At 37.6% G+C, this 22343-nt stretch overlaps 2 protein-coding genes across 2 annotated transcripts; one reads left to right on the forward strand and one right to left on the reverse strand.

The window, feature by feature from the left end:
* Positions 1–889: 889 nt before the first annotated feature.
* On the reverse strand, positions 890–6743 carry LOC101093639 (olfactory receptor 52E2). Its single transcript, XM_045038818.1, has one exon. It carries the CDS (start codon positions 2486–2488, stop codon positions 1538–1540), a length of 951 nt encoding a protein of 316 aa, XP_044894753.1. The 5' UTR covers positions 2489–6743; the 3' UTR covers positions 890–1537.
* A 10082-nt stretch (positions 6744–16825) lies between these two features.
* On the forward strand, positions 16826–18438 carry LOC101082688 (olfactory receptor 52E1-like). The gene has a single exon (XM_003992838.3). The coding sequence runs from the start codon at positions 17051–17053 to the stop codon at positions 17990–17992; it is 942 nt and encodes a 313-aa protein (XP_003992887.2). The 5' UTR covers positions 16826–17050; the 3' UTR covers positions 17993–18438.
* Positions 18439–22343: the final 3905 nt, after the last annotated feature.

Consider the following 22343-nt stretch of genomic DNA (forward strand, 5'->3'; position numbering starts at 1 on the left):
ATCTGAAGGAAATGAAATCAGTAACTTGAAGAAATAAGTACACCCCTGTGTTCACTGGGTCACTAGTCATGGTAGCCCAGATAAGGAAACAACCTAAATATATGTCGACAAATGAGTGGATAAAGAAAATGTGGTATATATAAATGAGTGGATAAAGAAAATGTGGTATATATAAACAATGGAATATTATTTAGCCTTGAAAAGAAGGAAATCTTTTCTAGAGGACATTACGCTAAGTGAAATAAGTCAGACACAGAAAAGACAAATACTATAAGATCTCATTTTTATATGGAATCTAAAAAAAGTCAAACTCATAGAACCAGAGAGTAGATTAGTGGCTAGGGAGTGGGGGGGAAGAGGGAGAAAATGATAAAGGGTAAAATCTTTCAATTAGAAGATGACTAGGCGGTGGGATCTAATGTACAGCATGATGATTACAGTTAATAACATGGTATTGTATTCTTAAATGTGTTAGAGTAAATATTAAGTATTCTCACCACAAAAAAAAAGGTTAGTATGTGAGGTGATGGATGTATGAATTAACTTGATTGTGTAATCATTTCATAACAAATATATATTTATATATTAAATCATAACATGTACACCTTTAAAAATCACGGGGCGCCTGGGTGGCGCAGTCGGTTAAGCCTCCGACTTCAGCCAGGTCACGATCTCGCAGTCCGTGAGTTCGAGCCCCGCGTCAGGCTCTGGGCTGATGGCTCAGAGCCTGGAGCCTGCTTCCGATTCTGTGTCTCCCTCTCTCTCTGCCCCTCCCCCGTTCATGCTCTGTCTCTCTCTGTCCCAAAAATAAATAAACGTTGAAAAAAAAAATTAAAAAAAAAATTCTAAAGAAGAAAATCTTTGTGAAATATTTATATCTCAGGTTGAGGTAAAAGACAATAAGTAAATCTGAGATTTAATTACTAGAAAAATAGTAATTATATTAAATGTGCATGAAATTAGTAGTGTATTTGAAATATGAAAGATGTCAGACTGAGTTAAATATAAATACTTTGATATTTCTAAGTGGAGACAACATTAAATATCAAGATCTTAAAAGGCTGAAAGAAAAAGGAAGGACGTTTGTAAGTTGAGTTTGCTTATAAGTTTAAACTCTGTAAATTTCATAAAGTCAGGTAAAGTGGAATAGTTACCATTATATCCCCAACATCCTGCACTTATGAAAATATACACTCAGAAAACCATTATATTTGGAGAAGAAAGAAGCTCCATGAAACATCAACTAATCTAGTGGCAATGGATGCATTCAAAACTTGTGATATATGAATATCAATCAGATATTGAAATGAATAGAGAAAATGACATGACCTGCTAAATGAAATTTTAAGGGACAAAGAGTTTGCAGCAATGGATATTGAGAAGTGGTCTGAAAAGCAGGTGGAAATGAAATGCATTTAAATACTTACTGAACAGAGCCAATATAGATACATATTTTAACATAATTTTTGTGAGAAGGAATTTCTCTAATTCAAGTTTCATGAAATTTCATATTGAACCACACATGCATTAGGTGTCATTATTTTTCCTTTCCTTGTTTCTTTAATATTATTTTCTTCACACGGTCATAAATCTGTTTGGTTCTGACTCCGTAGATGACAGGGTTGAGCATTGGTGGCACTACGACATAAAGATTGGCCAGGAGTATGTGGATATAGCGGGGGACGTTATGGCCAAAGCGATGTGTCATAAAGGAAAAGAGGGCTGGTGTATAGAAGGCAAGAATTACACAAACATGAGAACCACAAGTGCTGAGGGACTTGAGTCGGGCTTCACGGGAAGGAAGACGGAAAACGGCACGGAGTATCTGAACATAAGAAAGGGCAATGGCTATGATGTCAAATACTAGATTACAAATTGCACATAAGCCATAAATAATATTGATCTTGATGCTGGCACAAGACAGACGAGCCAGACCCATGTGTTCACAGTAGGTATGGGGAATGACATGATTCCCACAGAAGGGCAGTCGCAAAATAAGAAACACAAATGGAATCACAAAAATAAATGCCCTCACTAACACACCAACACCAATCACAGAGACAATCTTGTTGGTGAGGACGGTGCTGTATCGAAGCGGATCGCAGATGGCCACATAGCGGTCATAAGCCATTGCCAACAAGACTGCTGACTCCATAAGTGTGAAGCTGTGAATGAAAAACATCTGCATGAGGCAGGCTTCAAAGATGATCTCTCTGAGGTTGAACCAGAAGATCCCGAGCATCTTGGGGATGGTAGCTGTGGACAGACCCAAATCAATAGCAGCCAACATGGTCAGGAAGTAAAACATAGGCTGGTGTAGGCTGCTCTCAACCCAGATCACAAATAGGATAGTGAAGTTCCCTATGAGGGCAATCATGTACACAGCACAAAAAGGAAAGCCAATCCAGACATGCAATGTTTCCATCCCTGGAATCCCCAGCAACAAGAAGGAGACGAGGTGGAACTGGCTGTCATTGAGAAGGAACATTCTTTTTGGTAATGCCTAAGCCTTCAGAAATGTATGCTGACCCAGATAGTTCTCTGTATCACTAGAGACCTAAAGATAATGTAAGAACACTTAATTAGCTACTTTTTCTCATTATCACCATCATTGCCAAAAGAATCCCCCTTCAATTTTGACCAGTTTAGGATTTTGCTAGCTTCTAAATATAGTGACGGAAATTAATTCCAGTTGATTGACAACACTCCGGGATTAACACACAGGATGAACAATAATTACACAAAAAACACACAGGTGCATCGATTTTATGCCAAAATATTAAAAATTACCTCAAATGGTTAAATTGGTTCATCTGTTAGTATTTAGTAATAATTTTTACAAAATATGATTGGGAATAATAGTGAAAACAGTAATATCAGATACTAATTAGTGAGGTGCTATCCATTATTTACAAGGCTTTATGTCAGAATCTGTGCAAAAATCATCTCCAATATTTAAATAAAAATGCCTTTCAAGAAGAACATTAATTTTACTTATTTTACATAAAAGTTATCTAATGATCAAAGAGTTTAAAGTGGCTTGCCGGAAGTTTAAAATGTTTTCAGTGGAAGGTCTGGAAAATGAAGTTAGGGAGGAAAATAGCAAATGGAAATAAAGGAAAAGATGTGCTTCACCTATTTTTATATACACTACAACCACACATGCGCACACAATACTCCACTCACATACAAATACATACAAATTATAAATCTTTTTTAAAACTCACGACATCTGTCTGTATAAAATTTGTTATTTTTTGTTTTTAGCTAAGGCAATTGTGACTTTAGGAGTTGGAGACACATGTCAAAATGTCAATAAGAAAACTAGTGAGAGGGGAAAAAAACAGGAATATTGGATAATTAGTGCTTGATAATTCAATCATTTTTTAAGTTCCCTAAATGTATTACACATCTTCATGTAGCTCGTTTATAGCATTTGACAGGGCAGTATTTCCAAAATATTTATTCATTCATATGGGTAACTATTTTATAATAAAAAGTCTCTTTTCTGATTATTTGGAGATTCCATGGCAGCAATATTAATTGTGACCTCATCCTCAGCAAGAAAGCAGGACATGATGAAAACTCTGACATAAGGAGGAGGAAAAAAACAGAAAAAGTGTGATAAAGTATGGGATGAGCAGTTGAATATGGATGGTAAATGCGAAGAGCAAAGCCAGGAAACTGGCAGTTTCAACAGGAATAGAGGCTATTTCTGTAAAGTTACGTCGTAACAGTGAAATTGTGAATACTTTTAAAAGGTATGACAATGGACAAAAGGAGTAAAAGTAGAATTCAGTCAGAGGCAAGTGTTTCTGTGAAGCCCAAGGGTGGAAATTAGCAAAAAAAAAAAAAAAGGCAGTTTTTCTTTTTTCCAGTATACACATATAGAACAGTTTCTCAGTTAATGGGGAATTTACTCGGGACATTAGTTGCAGATATGATTGCAAAGGGAAAAAATAAGCTCCCTCTGGTTTTTCTAAGAGAATAGTACTATATTTTGTGATTGCAAATAAGATAAGGGAAATTATGTCTCCCTGGTCATACAATTATATTCCACAATGATGCAGTATGAGATAATATGAGATAAGAAGTCAGAAAATGGTGTGAATAAACCAACTAGAAGACAAATATAGACAAAGAACACAGAAACCTGGAGTGGAAATAAGGAATACGGAGACAGGAATAAGATCTGATTTCTCACAATTAAATCTTTATGCTCCTGTGGACATTAAATAGTTTTTCTTAGGTGACTATTAAAGAAAAAATTTTGCAAAACCCCAGGGGCAACGTGAATATATAAACATGGGAAAGAGTAGCAAAGATAGTCATACTTGTTGACGAGGTCTTTAGTATTTACAAAAGTTTAAGTGCGGCAAAGTTACAGTGAGATGGATGTGTTAAAGGAAGGGTTACTAGTAACTTTGATTCTTATCTTCCAAGCCAAGAATACCTACAATCATGTGCTTAAGCCATCTTGAATTTTTACCCCTTCCCAGAGATATGTTATGCATCTGATGTTACCATAGGAATACCCTGATATCTTCTTGACTCCCTTGTGTTTGAATTGATAAAAACATCAGTGTTATATCTAAGCTTCTCATGGACAAAAGTGTATTAACAATAATGGAAAGTTCCATCAAAAATTTTTGAAAAGCATCCTTCAAGACATATTTAAGATCCATATACAAGGTGCTGATGACTTACTTGATCCTTTCTGTGCTCCTATAGGATCTAATACAGATTTGTATTACAGCATTATTACAAGCATCACTCATGCTTACATTTCTGTATCTAATTTAAAATGTAAACTACTTACCAAACATGCAGAGTCTACTGTATCAAGGAAGTTAATATTTAAGTGATTAATAATTAATAAATTGTTAATGGTAATAAATATTAGGGGTTAATAATAAATAATTCCTGGGTCAGACTAATTTGCTCTCTAATCTTCTTGTTAATAGTTTCATGTTAATGTATGCATTACTCATTTGTTAAATAAATACTACAGAATGTGTTTTATGTGTCAGAAACTGTTCTGAGACATTTTAAAATTGAGATCTGTGCAATCATGCATAATAAAAAATGTTATATATAATCTGATGCAATGTTTATAAACAAAGATATGCAAGAGAAACAAATTTCTATAAATAAATGCATGGAACTATCCTATCAATAGTGAAAGAAACTCTACACCAACATTTTGATCTAATCATACAATCTATTCTTAAAGTTAATACAGAGTAGAATTTCTCAAAATTATTATTCTGATTCATATGTACATACCACTTCTCAGTATCAAGGTCAAATGCTTCCCTATAAATGCCAACACTGCCTCACATCCTGACATCTGTAACTAAAATATAAAACATTGTAACTGCATTATTGTAATCTGCAGAGAGATAAATGCTATAATACTAAACATTTCTGATGTTTTTCCATCTCTCTGGGTTGCATCTTCTCATTTTCCTTTAAAGACATTTTTCTGACCATTCATTAACTATTGGTGATCCTTAACCATCAGCTGTAGTTACTGCTCTTTCTCATCCACTTTAATCTGTATAAACAATCCCATTCACATCCATTGCTTTGATAGCTATCTTTACAATGAAAAATCCTAAGTAAAAGTTGCTAACGCTCAGAATTTATCAAATTCAGGTTCTCAAAACCAAATTCTTCTTGGCAATTACTTTCGCTCTTCTTTTGCCAAAATATTACAAATAAAATATTCCTAAAATTGAATCCCCAAACCTGTCTCTACCAGACTCCCACTTTAACTCAATCTTACTTTCACTCTTGTCTAATATCAGTAAATGTCATTACCATTTAACTATTTGACCAATTTAGAAATATGAGCATCATCCTCTTCCCTTCTCCACCTCTTAAAAAAAAAAAACTCTATTGATTCTATTTCTAAAAATATCCTGAAAATCAGTACAGTTGTCATCATCCTCACTGGAACAGTTCCAGCCATCATTTCTTGGGTTGATTATGGCACAGTGCTTTCTAGTGCTGAAGAGCATGAGCTCTGTAGTGAGACTAATTGTGTTGAAACCAGCTTCATGACTTATTCACTCTAGAGTTGAAGAAAAGTAAATAAAGTATTACTTATTAGCTGTGTGAGCCTTGCACAAGAGCTATAACATTGCTATACCTCAGTTTCTTCATCTAGGAAATAGAAATAAGTGTAAATAAACCTTTCAAAATTAAACCCTTAATTTTAGAATAGATTATTCTTTTAAAACACTCCGAACCATGTTCCAAAGATACTAGTTATCCATCATTTCATGGATATCAGGCAGAGTGATTTTTTCTAAAATGCACATTGAGTGTATTCAGGCTGAAATCCAAATGCTTTTACTAAAATTATATGGCCCTTTCTGACCATGATCCTATTCATTCTTTAAGCTTCAAGCCTTATTCTTCTTCTTTGAAACTTATCTCCTGTCTCTTCTTTTCCTATCCCTCTCTTTCCCTTCAGCCATCACTGTGACATAAGGAGGCTCTGTGAGCTGGGAGATGGGGAAGACTCACCGGAATGAGCACCAGGAGAGAATCCTGTCTCTGTTTTATCTCAACCTGCTCAGTCTTTATGAGGGTGCTGCTCTTTGCCTGTGAGGAGCCTTCAATAGAAAATCCCCAGGGCATCTGGGTGGTTCAGACAGTTAAGCGTCTGACTTCGGCTCAGGTCATGATCTCATGGTTTGTGGGTTCAAGCCCAGCGTCCGACCCTGTGCTGACAGCTTGGAGCCTGGAGCCTGCTTCAGATTCTGTGTGTATCTCTCTCTCCGCTCCTCCTCCACTCATGCTCTGTCTCTCTCTCTCCAAAATAAATAAACATCAAAAAAAAAAAAATCCCCTAGTACCAGTTTTATAAAAAACACAAAGTCTCTGAGGAGTCTATTTTCTAATATAGTCCTGAGTCATGAATGGAAAGACATGACTTCTAAGGAAATGAAGGCAGGAAAAACTAAGGTTTCTTGGTTACGTTGTGAGTCTCCATTAACCTTTTGGTAACTTGCTCTGTGTTAAAGCACACGATGTTTGATACAGATCATTCTCTCACCATCCCAGATCATCACTATGGGGGACAGTATAATTTTGTGTTCAAGAACAGGGCTCTCAAGTCAGAACACTGCTGTTCTACTGGTAGCTCTTTACACTTAATTAGATAAGTGGCATTGGTCAGACAATTTCACCTCATAATTTTGTTTTCCATTTATTTTTAAGTTGTTCCCTCTGTTTTACCGCAGCAACCTATTTCTCAGTTCATAAGTGTAATCAGTTACTCTTTCAATTCTTTTTATTGACCTTCACCATTGTGATTAAATTTTGAGTTACACACAAAAGGCAAAATTAACATAAAATTTTGTAATGAAATTCTGTAAACACTGTAAATCAATAATTCAAATTTTTTGAAACATTTATTCATTTTTGAGAGACAGAGTGCAAGCAGGGGAGGGGCAGAAAGAAAGGGAGCCACAGAATCGGAAGCAGGCACCAGGCTCTGAGCTGTCAGCAGAGAGCCGGACGCGGGGCTCGAACTCAAGCTGAAGTCGGATGCTTAACTGACTGAGCCACCCAGGCACCCCTGTAAATCAATAACTTTAAGCAGATGCTAATACTGTGTCTTGAATGTTTCAAGTCGATCTACTTATTCTATGAAAAATAAAAACTTTATCGGTGCAGGTATGGTCCCACACAGTCCTTTTGCTTTGTTTCTTCCTCAGTAACTAACCAATAATATCACAAAAGTTAGACCTGTTGTGGCTTAGTTAATGCTTTTAGGGTCTTCATGGGTATGTAACCACTGCAGTACTCAGGACTCTGCCTTCAAAAGGGGGCCCTTTACTTGGGGTTTAATCTCTGTGGTATTTGGGATGTTACCCTGTATCAAATTTTTAAATAATTTTATCTTTGCATTTATTTTCTGTAATGGAAATCTGATACGAAAATGGGGCAGGTGCTGGGGCTGGGGAATGTAAGAGTCAGGAAGCCTGTATGAGTCAGGCTGACTCATACATTCTCATGGGCTATACCCCCCCCTCCCATATTCCCAGGATATTCCCTGCTTAGAGACTGAGGCTGCCTTTGGCGTGCTCCTGACCTCGATTCCTATCCACACCTGTAACCAGTGCTCCATTCACAGGACAGCGACATGTTTGCACTTACCCCATACTTTTTTCCTATACCCCAAAGAAAGCAAGGTAAAAGAGAACATGGAAAACACCATGACTGTTTAAAAAAGAGACCATGGTGGGGGGTGGGGGGGGGAGCTCTTTTTCTCCCTGCATATTGAATAAACGGCCAACCAACTTCACTTTGCACCGGGCTTCTCAGGTCATGCAACCTGCCCTGGTTAAGACACTGGCTCAGACACAACACCTGAAAATTCAGGGCAATATTATGGACTGAATGTTTGTGCCCTCCTCCTCCCCTCACCAAATTCATAAATGAACCTCCAACCCCCAATGTCATAGTATTTGAAGATGGGTCTTTGGAGGTAATTAGCGTTAGATTAGGTCCTGAGGGTGGGGCCCTTAGGATGGGATTAATGGCTTTATACAAAGAAAGAAAGGCCATGTGAGGAAATAGCAAGAAGGCAGACATCTACAAAGCCATGAAGGGAACTCTCACCAGGAACAAAATCAGCTGGCATTTTGATCTTGCACTTCCCAGGTTTTGAAATGTCACTGAGGAAACTGAAGAGATGTATGATCAGAATCTAACCCCTTCCTTCTGAAACTTCTACCATTTCCACTGGAACATTTTAACTCTGTGTTCAGAAACCTGTCTTACCTCTGCACCATGAGGACCTCCATCACACACTGGGAATTAGAGTGGTGAATGCACTTCATCAATTCCTCCAAGTTTTACCAGAACAGGTGTTACCTTTTCACTCTTCATTTGCATTTCCCTAAAAAGATAGGCCTAGAAGAAAACTGAGGGGGGGCAGCTCTCTAAAGGAAAAGGTTTCATGGACACAAAAGGAAGTGAATGGGGAGAGTTGTGAGAATTTCTGAGGCCAGAGTGCTACCTTAGGCAGTTGTTAGAACCCAGAAATTGGAGAGGAGAAGGAAGATAATCACCTGTATTTTGGTACTTTGACACAGAGGGACAGTACTGTCACTTCATGGCAGCTCTCCAATTGCATTGGCAGATTGAATCATTCCTGCCAAGGGAACCTGAGCACCAAAGTGTTAGATGAAGAGCAGAAAACATCCATATCAGACACTCAGCCCAGGACCCTACAACAAAGTGGAACAGAAGTGGAAATTCCTATGGGGAGAGTTGAAATCCTAGAACTTGGATCTAGGACTGTATACATGTTTCTGGTGATAACGCTTGAAAACAAGTGAGTGACAATATCATCCCCCAAGGATTATGGATCCACTGGAATTCTCTAACAATATGTGAAAACAGACCATGAAAAAACAATCAGGTGTATAATCTGTCTTTCCTCACCTCACCTCATCTCTCTAGTCTGGCATCCTCCCCAACACCTCTCTGGTCAAGTACATGATCTCTGGTCACCAAACCCAGACAAACCCTGCCCTCATAACACAACTTTCAGCAGTGTGTGAAATTGACCATTCTCTCATTTGAAAATGCTTGTCTTCATATACATTTTTTAAAAAACTACTCTTACATGCTTTGTCTCCTCCCACCTCACTACATGATCTCATTTCTTAATATTGGTTGGGTCCTTCTCTACTGCCTGATTTCTAAATATTGTCATGAGTACCCTAGGTCTTACTTCTGCTTTTATTTCTCTTATATACTATACTCTTTTTAAAGATATTTTATTCAGTAATTGGCTTTAAAAACTGTATGAACACTAGAAACTCTACTGTACCTCTCGATCCCTTATCTCTCTACTGATATCCACAGTGATATGTGAAACAGTGTACTAGATATCTCTGCCTATATGTCTAAAAGGTGCAGCAAAGATCAGATGGACAAGGAAGGATTCTCCATAGCTGCCTTAATATTTCCATCTTGGAAAATGTAACTTTTGCTGTAAAGTTGGTAAAATGTTAAAACTAAGCATTTTCCTCAATTATTCAAACCTTCCCACCCCATCCAATTCATCAACATGCCCTTTTGTTACAAAAGTTGTCAAAAGACATGTCCCTTTTGTCCAAAGTATTTTAATTATTCACTTCATCACTGTCATGCTCTCTCTTCCACACTATTTTTCTTAGCCTTTTGACTTGAGACTTTTAGTGTCCATTGTCACCTGCTAAAAAATGGGAATCTTCTAGACTGACCTAGCATTATATAGCACTATCCAAGACTTCAAATTATTGATACTTTATTTTTACACAATATATCTGGCATTAGAATAACAAAGCACAGAAAAAAAACATAAAATAAAAACATCTAATAATAAAAAAAAAACAAGAAGAAACATAGGCGACTCAATAATACAGTTTTCAGTCAGGTTTTATAATAAGTATGATTAAATATACTTGAGAAAATGAAAGACAAGATTGAAATACTCAAAAAGAAACTGGAGTATTTTTAAAGATTCAAATGGATATTCTATGACTAAAAGTAATACTAAAACCCAAATTAAGAAATTAAGAGTCTTTACTTCAACACTGTTAGGATGCTTGTAAAATGGAGAGGTTGAGTAAATGCCCAAAGTTGTGGTGTTTTTAAGTAGTAACACCAAGATTTCAATATGTAATTAAGATACACACACACCACAAGAAAATAAAACACTATACAGGAAGTAGAACATAAACAAATATTTCTTAAATTTCAAAAATTTCTTAATGTTATTAAGAAATAAAAAGAACCTCTGTGGTAGGCATAAAATGGTCCCCCAAAGATATTCATATCCTAGTCCCCCAAAACTGTGGGTAGATTACCTTACAAAATAAAGATGAATTTAGACTGAAGATGGGCTTAAAGCTAATGATCAGACCTTAAATCAGAAACATTATTCTAGATTATCTAGAGGGGTTCAAGGTAATCACAATGGTCCTTAAAAGTGGAAGTGAAAAGGCAGCAGAAGAGTTAGTGTCTAAGGATATGATGTGAGAAACACTTGACTATCTGCTGTAAGCAATGTTTGTGCCTCCCTCCAAATTCAGATGTTGAAATCTAATCCCCAGTGTGATGGTATTTGAAGTCAAGAATTTTGAGAAGTTATTAGATCATAAAGATGGAGCTTAATTATGGAATGGAATGGAATGGAATGGAATGGAATCAATGTCTTTTGAAAAGAGACCCCAAACGTGAGGACACAACAAGAAGATAACCATCTGTGAATAGGAAACTTCTCACCACAGACTGAAACTTCTTGCACCTTGATCTTGGACTTCGGAGATTTATCTCCAAAATGGTAAATCCAGCCAATCTATGGTATTCTGTTATAGCAACCTGAATGGACTGACACCATCCATTGCCAGCCTTGAACACCGAAGAAGACAAACAATCAAGGAATGTGGGAAGCTTCTAGAAGCTAGAAAAGTGAAGAAAAAGGTTTCGCCTCTAAAGCTTCCAGAAAAGAATGCTACCCTGCTGACATCTTTTTTTTTTTTAAGTTTATTTATTTATTTTGGAAGAGACAGAAAGAGACTGAGTACAAATGGTGGAGGAGCAGAGAGAGAGGGGCACAGAGGATCTGAAGCAGGCTTTGTGCTGAGAGCAGACAGCCTGATGTGGGGCTCAAACTCACAATCTGTGAGACCTTGACTTGAGCCTTAGGCAGATGCTTAGCCGACTGAGCCACCCTGGCGCCCCTCCTGACATCTTGATTTTAGTCCAGTGACATATGTTTTGAATTTCTAACTTATAAAATTGTATGCTAATAAATTTGTGTTGTTTTAAGCAAATAAATTTGTGATAATTTATTATAGGAGCAGTAGGAAACAAATACAACTTTCATAGAATTAATTCCTATATAGAATATTTGGGGAAAAAAGACACTTCAGTAGAGTTGATCTAATCAATATGGGTAAAACTCTGCACATAAGATTACTGAATATCATTTATGGCACATACACACACAAAAACTGTTACATAAGGGCACCTGGGTGGCTCAGTTGGTTGAGTGACTGACTCTTGGTTTTGACTCAGGTCATCGCCTCACAGTTTGTGGATTCGAGTCCTGTGTAGGGCTCCGTGCTGGTGGCATGGAGTCTGCTTCGGATTCTCTCTCTCCCTCTCTCTTTCTGCCCCTCCCCTGCTCATGCACACTACTCTCTCTCTGTCTTTCAAAACAAATGAATAAACTTAAAAAAAACCTGTTACATAATAGATCATAAAGCAATTATTAAATTATCACTAATGAACAGATGTAAGAAAATGCAAAAAATTGGATATATTGGAAGATTAATGTAGAATTGCCAAAGACATAGATGATGAATTTTAGAAGGAGGGAAATAATAAATGAAGAGGTAAACTATTTGAAAAAATGACTAACAATTTCAAAAATTAAAGAAACATAAAACTTCAGATTTATGGGTCATATGGTATGTTGAACAGATTTTTTAAAAACTGCAATATTACGAATGAGAAGGCATAGGCACACATTTTTGTATCAGCAAATTAAAAAAAAGTTAACTATTGATTGAGCTGTTTTTTTTTCTATTTCCATGTTTTGCTATATAAAACAAAACAAAGAGCAAGGAATTGAGTTGATTTAAACATGGCTCCTTAATTGTAATAGTAACCATGAGCTCTCCTAACTGCTAGGCACTGTATGTGGATCTCCTTCGGTGTTTATCCTAATGGATCATGGCCCTCTGAGACTTAAGTGTGTGGAGGTCTGAGGGTTCTCAGTGTTGCCCACATCTTTGAGACCTGAATTCTGTGAAACTTGCATTTTCCTAGATGACACTGAACATGCTTCAGCTTCGGTGTCTTTGCATCTGCTGTTCCCTCAGCCGGCAATGCTTCACCCCAGACATTGCCCCACTTCCAATTCCACGTGGCTGGCTCCCTCATCCCCTAACCCTTACATAAACATCACGTTCTTGACAATGTTACTTAGAATGACTAAGCCTGACCATCAGCATCTCCCCCACTTCCCATCTTTATGTTTCAACACAGCTCATATTGTCATCTATGTAATTATTCTGTTTCTTATCTTCCTGTTACTAGAGAAAAAGGTATTCTGTCTGTCCTGTTTACTGTATGGATAGTGCCTGAAATGGTACCTGACACATAGCAGATGGTCAGTGCATAGTTGTTGAATTCATCAGTGAATGAACCTTGAAATTGTGTATCCACCTGAATGTCCAAGATCAGTCCCCATTACTCACGGAAAAGCCTTCTAGATGGAAGCTTGAATGCTCAACTCTACCTCCCCTTCCCTTCTCTATTTCTGTCTCCTCATCAGTAAAATGGGGTGATAACTTCATATGATGTTAGGACTATAGGACACTAAAACTTGTTTGACAAATGTCCTCCTTTTACAGGTTTCAAAATCAAGATTGAGAGAATAAGCCAACTTGTACAGGTTTTAAATAAGTAGTCAGTGGGGACTGATAAAATGACTAGCTTCTGCCCTCCGGATTTTCATATCTGCTTTTCATTACTGACAGGGAACGTCCACTGGAATGACATGATAGATTTCAGTTGTGATGCAAAACTGTATGCATTACTTCACTTCAGGGTCACGAAATTACGCTAAGTATTGAACCATTATGATTCAATTTTAGTGTACTTCTTTACTTTTTAGCACTTCAGTTGTGATAAATATTGAGTCAATATGACAATTGCACAATAGTAAGAAGATATACCCAGATTTAATACAATCATTAGCTTATGTATATTTGGGGCCTGTATGAGCCGTCTAAACTCCCTTTGAGGAGTTCAGAATTAATATCCTAAGACCAGTTCCAGGAACCCTGCTGGAAAAAATGTTTACAGAGTTTACAAGGCCAAGATAATAACAATTGTTGCCCTGGAAATATGCTAATCCTAAATTTGAGAGTCTGGGTCCAGAATCAGGACATGGTCTATCGATGTCTCGTATATTCCACTAGGAAAGGAGTCAATACAGATCTCAGAGCTTTGTAGCCCACATTATCCCCAAGGAGTTCCAAGACATGCTAAGTTCTCACTCTAGAGGCTGTGGCAACCTTATAAAAAATCCTCCCACCAAAGCAAATGGAGCTCAGAAGTATGCTAGGGGAGATTTGCTAACTTCTCCAGGACTCCTTGCTGGTAAGCAATGCTTTAGAAGCATGGGTCCTCATCTGTGGCCAGCTGAGCACAAGGGAAAGAGGGATAGCTGATAGGATGGGGGAACAGGAAAACCTCCCGACTGAAGGGAGGGGATAAGGGAACTGTCTGTAAGAATGTGCTGGCGTAATCTCTTATATGCATGTGAGCAACCTCTGCTTTCATTTCTAATACCTCCTACACCATCTCTGTGTGCAGCTTCTTTATCTCTTGACACCTCTGCCATTCTTTCTGTGCATAGAGCTCTTCACTGACCTGCAGCCTAATGATTCACTAATGTACCAAGTTCTTTGTCTTCAATTTTTCTGTCTCATTCTCACTGTTATCTCTCCCTCAATCCTTTCTAGTCTAATTTAAAGGTTGGATAAATATCCCCATCCTGAGTCCATTTTTGACCCAGAGGGAGAACAATAATTGAATTTACCTTCGGCTATTCAGAAATTATCTCTCACAACTTACAACCTAGTAAAACACACCAAACCACTTGTTACTTTCTTCTAACTAAAGCCAGTACTGATCATTTTGGAATGGTTTGGCCTCCAAGTGTGTAATGCTAATGTCTGTGAAAATGTCTAAGGATATGGTAATCAGATATACTCTATTATAAAGGCTGGAAACCCTATCAAAATATTTATATGTGGATAAAGTGAAGATCAGGATTTAGCCTGCTGACCCCTGATGTATGGATTACCTGAAGGCCTGAGATATGTCAGAACCACTTCCACAAAAACTCTCTACTTTATCATATTCTTATCAACAGGTTAACCAGTAACTGTAACTACACTTTTTTGATGACCCATCTTGAGTCATGCAAACTTGGCAAGAATCCTGCTGTGTAGGCCTTTCAGCCTCATTTTAAGGGTGAACAATCATGGACCCAATGAAGATAAGTAGTTTTGCCAAATTCACATGGCATGCAGACCCTGGCTTCAGTTCCTAGTGTCTGATTCTAAACAGTATGCCATTTCTCATACACTAAACTCTAAATTAGCTGAACCACAATCACAGAAGAGAGATCTGATTATAGGACTCTACTTCATCCTCTTCCCGAATCCCCTGGATTTTAATGCCATTCCTTGCCTATAGTCATCCCTGTTCAAATTAGGGATGGTTTTCTATATAGTTCTTCTCTCTTTCTTGAAATCCCTCTTCTATTTTCTCAATCTAGTAATTTGCTTGCCTTTGACTAATTAACTGTCTCGTTCCTGTACCTGTGAGCAAACCGTTTCTAGGATTTCTTAAGTAATTTGTCCAAGACCCAAGCTGCAATGCACCCTTGCAACACACACACACACACATACACACACACACACACACACACACTTCCATCCCCATAAGTACTGTTCTAATACAGTCAATCTGGCTAATGTCACCTGTTCCTGCTTGGCACAGTACTTAGGAGTCTCACAGTACACTGAGCAGAGGAACAATGGAAAGGTCCAATTCTATCTATAAGGGAGTGGAGTACATCGAAGGTGATCTATAACAATAATACATTTTACCTTAGACCTCTGAGTTCTTCCAAGCTTCTCATGTTAATAATAAGATAGCCTCCTGGCGGTATGGATTACATCTACTTTCCTGATGATGGTAATTTCCTTAAATTAATAATTTTTATTTCTACTGAGCACTTCTAAGTTCAGACCTTCTCTCTGTGTGTGTAGATCAATTGATGTATCATCTGTCTATCTGTCTATCTATCTATCATCTATCATCTATCTATAAAAGAGCAAGCAAGAGCTCCTAATCACAATGTACTTAAAATTATTAAGGTGTATATATTGTGACAACTTATATAGTAAGAGAAATGATGAATGTAGTTTCAAAGAGTGGTTTATATAAATTAACTCACTTTACCTGATGATTATGGATATTTTATAAACCTGAACATAAATGTTTATGTTTCCATGTATAAATCTGCATTTCTTTCTGGACAGGCATCAGCAGGAGGGCACGTAAAGGGCAAGGGTTTGCCTATAATCAGGACAGAAACGAAGAAGAATATGTATGTTCCATTCTCAGCAGACCCATCCAGATTACGAGGTTTATCCTAAAATGAAGTTCTGTGTGGCTTCATTTTGAAACCTCAAGGCACCTGATACTGCACCAGCAAGAAAGGAGAGATCAGAAGATGATTATGGCATGAAAAATGTTTGGGAGACTTAGTGAGAAGCCTACATAGATCCAAATTTGTCTTACAAAGTTCTGGTTTGCTACATTTACAGTTCCTTTGAAGAGTGCATTATATAAGTTCAGCTCAGAAATGTTGTACATGTGGAATCATAATGGCTGTCATTATGTTTATGTTATGTCCCTACCTTGTACATAATGTATGTAGTCATAAATCAAATAATTTTTCTATAAAGTAATGATAAATAAATTTAAGAAAAATGTTTTGTGCACCTAAGTATCAGGGGAACACCTTTATCTTAATAATTATTCTATTAATTTAAATGGTTGATTTGTATAACTGTTTCAACCACTAAAACTTTAACTTTCATTAAAAAAGGAACCTTCTCTAATTCATTTTTTTTTCTAATTCATCTTTTGTAATCAGTCTTAGCACAGAGCTTGACACATATATACTAGATACTCAGTCAATTTTGGTTGAGTAAAAATATTTAATTCAATTGAATGGATATGATGAAGTACACTGAAATCAAGTGGCTTCATTTTACCATTCAATTTTGTATGCTTTTGAGTCTATGATGCAGTGATATGGGTAGATACAATAAATGTTTCACTGGTTTCTCCACTTTCTCTGTGCACTAAGCAAGGATGAGACCTACTCAGTGAATGAGAGGTACTTGATTTATAATATATTTCACTATAAATTTATCCCAGAAAGATGGCCTCACTTAATAACACCCTATTTCATCCATATTCTTTCTTCCTTCTGGGGATCCCTGGGCTGGAACACATGCATATCTGGATGGGTATCCCTTTCTTTGCTGTGTACCTGATAGCTGTTCTTGGGAATATCAGCATCCTTTCTGTGATTGAGACTGAGAGCACCCTCCACCAGCCCATGTTCTACTTCCTGGCCATTCTGTCATCTATCGACCTGGGCCTGTCCACATCCACGATCCCCAAGATGCTTGGAATCTTCTGGTTCAGCCTGAGAGAAATCTCCTTTGAGGGATGTCTCATCCAGATGTTCTTCATCCATCTATTCACTGGCATGGAGTCGGCTGTGCTCGTGGCCATGGCCTATGATCGCTATGTGGCCATCTGTAACCCTCTTCGGTACACACTGGTGCTGACAAACAAGGTGGTATTCATCATTGCATTGATAATTCTACTGAGGCCTTTGTCTTTTGCCATACCCTTTGTTCCACTCATCCTACGGTTACCATTTTGTGGGCACCAACTTATCCCTCACACTTATTGTGAGCACATGGGCATTGCCCGCCTGTCCTGTGCCAGCATCAGGGTCAACATCATCTATGGCTTATATGCCATCTCTAACCTGGTGTTTGACATCATAGCCATTGTCATTTCTTATGCCCAGATCCTTCATGCTGTCTTTCGACTGCCTTCCCATGATGCTCGGCTCAAAGCGCTCAGCACCTGTGGCTCTCACGTGTGTGTCATGTTGGCTTTCTACACCCCTGCATTTTTTTCATTTATGACCCACAGGTTTGGCCGGAATATACCACGTTATATTCACATCCTTCTGGCTAATTTCTATGTAGTCATTCCACCGGCTCTCAACCCTGTAATCTATGGTGTCAGAACTAAACAGATTAGAGAACAGGTGCTGAAGGTATTTTCCAAGAAAAAAACATAACTCTTGTAAATAATCCATTTAAGAAGGGAGCAGCACTAATTCTCTATGTTCAGAACAGAAAGAGAACATTTGAAAGTTACACAGGCCTATCTTAGGGGAGTCCTGTCACCCTCCTTCTCAAACCCAGAAATGGAAAGTTAGGCCCATGTCTAACACATGAGTAAAAGTGTTTTATCATTTTCCATTGTTTGGAAATCATTCAGATTCCTCATGTGGAAGAAAACGAACTCTTTGTTCTGTTTCCATTATGATCGAACATATTGCATTCCACACTTGGCATCATTTTAAAGCAAAACCAACCCTCCAAAAAGGAAATACCACACAAATAATAAAAACACCATAAATTCCTTCATATCCTAATTTAAACAAAAATAGTTCATCACTGTTACTAGTGCTGGTCCCCAAAATAATAGATGCTCAAACACTTCCCATATGGCTGGACTCCCTATCAAAAAGCATGGGTTACTCTTGCCTCTACCATGTTAATGTCAGAAGATGTGAAATTGATCCTATGAATACCATAATCATGTAAGAAAACTGGCTATTTTCTACCAGGAATAGAATTGCAAAAAGTTGGTAGTCTTTTGGTTTTAAATTGTACCGTTTACTTGATGGATGAATACTTATAAAATCTGGCTTATTGATACTTCTTTTCAAACAACTCTTTTTCAAAAAGTACTGTCTCTGTGTCTTTTGCCACTTCATGGAGGAGTTTCCCTCTTAAGGAAAGCAGGAGGTTTTAGTGATGTTCCAAGTACAGTATTAGCCAAGTGAGTACGTGTGTGTATGTGTGTGTGTGTGTGTGTGTGTGTGTGTTTTAAACATGGAACTCTTGTTCCATATGCTACTTCTCAGTGTTCTCTAGTTCTAGGTGATATTATTGGCATTATTTGTGTGAAGGATTCAGAGAAATTATGTTTGCAAATCCTGGCCAATAAAACTAAATTTTTACCTATATTTTTATTGTGGGATTTCTCAACATTTTTAATTTGAAATTTGAATTTTGAAAATTCATTTTCAAATTCATTCATTTGAAATTTTAGGATGATATTGGCTTCAGAATGTTCCTTTGACCAACCTATGACACTAATATTCTGTAGCATGCACTTTAGAAAAAAAAATCCTACTTATTTTTACTATAGTATAAAAAATGACATCATAAACTCTTAGTGGGAATTTATATTAATTAGCATCACATCCTTGGGATCCCACCCAACTTGGGATTCTTTGAAACAGTCAGTTATGCTGTAAAATTATAGGCACAAGCAGCTTTTCCTGCAATCCTGTTGTGACACTGAGCTCATCCCCTATCTATTTATTCTGCTTATGAAATGGATTTTAATGATATGGCCTCAATTATACCTTGAGTGATTTGGTCAGGGCTCATTCCATTTAGATGTTTTGGCTAATTTGTGGAGAATTGTATTTAACCTTTCAATGACTAAATTCACCAATGTAGTCACCTGGCCCTGGAGTTTTCTGTGTTAGAAGGTTGCTAACTCCGGATTCAACTTACTTGATAGGTAAACAACTATTCAAGTAATTCATTTCTTCATGTCTTTGCTTTGAATGTCCTCAGTAAACGTATCACATTCCTCTAACTTTACCCTTGTTCAGGGTGTGGGCTGATGAATTAGGTTTGCCTGATGTCCAACCCACTATCAGTATTAGATCTTCCCTTTGTTGCTGTGCTACAAATCATGCCATTCTTCATGTCCTCTACATTCCCTCAGGAGCAGAGCACTGTTACTTATTACTCGAACCCTGCTTGTCTACTAGTGAGAGCTGGAAGATACAGCATGACCAACTGGGCTGCTATGTCCCTGGGTCTTGAAAGTAAAGCCTTCTCAGTCATCCTGCCCCTTCCCTAGAAGTGTCCTACAGTTTCTGGGGAACAGGCCTCATCCTAGGCTACAAAGTTTGTTTCTGCTCTTTTGTCTCAGCAGCAATGGGTCTCTGCTGTCCTCTTCCTCCAGGGTAAATGCTTTTGCTCCTTAGGGGAGAGAAACTGGATGAGGGGTCATTCTTACATTCAGGTGGCTGCTATTTGCCTTTTGCCTCCATCAGGTCCGTTCTATGATGAAGGCCTTCTCTTGTCTCTAGTCCTGCACTCAGGCTTTCTAATGAGTACCTGGTCTAGGTCTAGGGAGAAAAAAACCAAAAAGGGTGTGAAGTCCCTTTTGTGTCATATACACAAGACTCCCAGACACTTTGTATTCTCACACAGGTTCATATTCAGCTGTGAATAATTTGGTTTAAAATTTTAACAGATTTTTTGTAGAATGGCTTGTATAGTATCTAGCACCTGGTGAGCACAGAATCATGTTCCATCTCTCTTTAGAGTTACCAATCTTTCCTTATATTTTGGGTTAGTTGCTCTGTGATTTCAACTTTCTGACAGGTCCAAGAAAATTATGAGTTTTTTAAATTATTTTTTAACGCTTATTTAATTTTGAGAAAGAGAGATAGAGGGCAAGCAGGGGAGGGACAGAGAAAGAGGGAGACACAGAATCTGAAGCAGGGTCCAGGCTCAGAGCTGTCAGCACAGAGCCAGATGCGGGGCTTGAACTCACAAACCATGAGATCATGACCTGAACCAAAGTTGGACACTTAACCAACTGAGCCACCCACCCAGGAACCCCGAAAATTGTGAATTTTTTGATTATCCAGCAATATTTTTCTTTGTCAAAAGGTTTTGAATTACATTCTGTCCAAGTTTTTATATTCTAGGTAAAGAGTATAAATCTTGGTAGGAATTTTAAATCATGTTGTATCCTCTGAGTAGAACAGCTATGTGTTGATTCTCTGCTTCCTACAACTGTGGCATGAACTGTGGATCACTGAATTATAAATATACAGAATGACTGAGGAAAATTAAATGGGATTTTACTTATGGGATACACCATAGACATTTTGAATCTAGTAGTTTTAGAGTGGGCCTAAGCAATATGTATTTTTAAGAGTCTTCAAGCCTAAATTTTGAAAACTATCATTCTAGAAACTTGATACTTGGTTAATAAACAAATTGGTTGATTGTTAGATGAAGAAAATGGGATAAACTCTAGGAAGTGAAATGACTGAAAGCAGAATTGGCTTTCAAAACTCAAACTGGACACCACTCTTAACACTCCCTCCCCTCACTCCCCACACCACACTCTACCTACCTAAGTTCCACAGGGAACTTAGTTTAGTTGCCTATCTGATTTTCCTGATGTCTTTATCTTCTGGAACTGTTTTTGACTTTCTAAACTCCATGGCCTTGGATGACTACTTATCTGTCTTCTACGTCTATCATCACACTTGTCACATTGCTATATCAGAGTGTAATGTGACTAAAAGCAGTGTAGTGGCTGAGAATGTAAACTTGGTGTCAGACTTCCTAGGTTCAAATCCTGTCTCCCTTTTTAACCATCTGTAACTATGAGAAAGCCAAATATTTCTCCATTTCTCCGTTTTCTTATATTGTGAAGTGAGGATATTAAGGCTACAAATCTTTTTTAGTTTGCACAAGAATTTAATGGATTAATATATGTAAAGAATTCAAGAGTGGTTATGAGAATGTACACACTATATAAGTGTTACATGTTATTATACTAAAAGTAAGTGTTTGCATGTCTGAGTCAACTTTATCAGACTGCTGGAACAAAATGTTTCTAGCCTACTCTGGATGTTCATGTATCGTAAAGTCCATCTTTTTTTTATTTTATATATACCCTTATTCACTATGTGCTAGGCAGAAGCTGTAGACTTGAAAATTTGGTGGGAGTAAACTCAATAAGTTTTATTAAGACCTCTCTCTCCATACCCTCCTACCTCCCAACACACACACTTCCTGGTAGTGAGACTTTCTAAGGCAGTTATATATTCTCTGGTGTTCCTCCATATAGTAAGTATTCCTGTTCTGATTCAGACTATATGCCTAACTCTGGGGTTTAGTTAGAATGTTCACTGGCTCTTTTTAAAAATTTTTAAAATGTTTTTATTTATTTATTTTCAGAGACAGAGACAGAGAATGTGAGCAGGGGAAGGGCAGAGAGAGAGGGAACGAAAGGATCTTAAGCAGGTTCCACACTGTCAGTGCAGACATCCATGCAAGGCTTGAACTCATGAACCTTGAGATCATGACCTGAGCCTAAACCAAGAGTCGTATGCTCAGCTAACTGAACCACCCAGGCACTCCACAGAATGTTCACTGACTCTTGAACCAAACTAGGTCCTTCAAAATAGACTAGGTCCTTCATAACTAAGAAAGATGATATTTTGAACTCACATTAGCCACACCTTTCTTCAGTCTCCGTATTTTCAGGAATCATATGGAGAAGAAAGGCTATATTGATCATGTGTACCTCTG

This window comes from Felis catus, chromosome D1, assembly GCF_018350175.1.
Source record: "Felis catus isolate Fca126 chromosome D1, F.catus_Fca126_mat1.0, whole genome shotgun sequence".
In the NCBI taxonomy this organism is placed as follows: domain Eukaryota; kingdom Metazoa; phylum Chordata; class Mammalia; order Carnivora; family Felidae; genus Felis; species Felis catus.

Excerpts from the sequence above, each read along its gene's own strand:
- LOC101093639 (XM_045038818.1), bottom strand. The coding sequence starts at position 2,488 with ATGTTCCTTCTCAATGACAGCCAGTTCCACCTCGTCTCCTTCTTGTTG.
- LOC101082688 (XM_003992838.3), top strand. The coding sequence starts at position 17,051 with ATGGCCTCACTTAATAACACCCTATTTCATCCATATTCTTTCTTCCTT.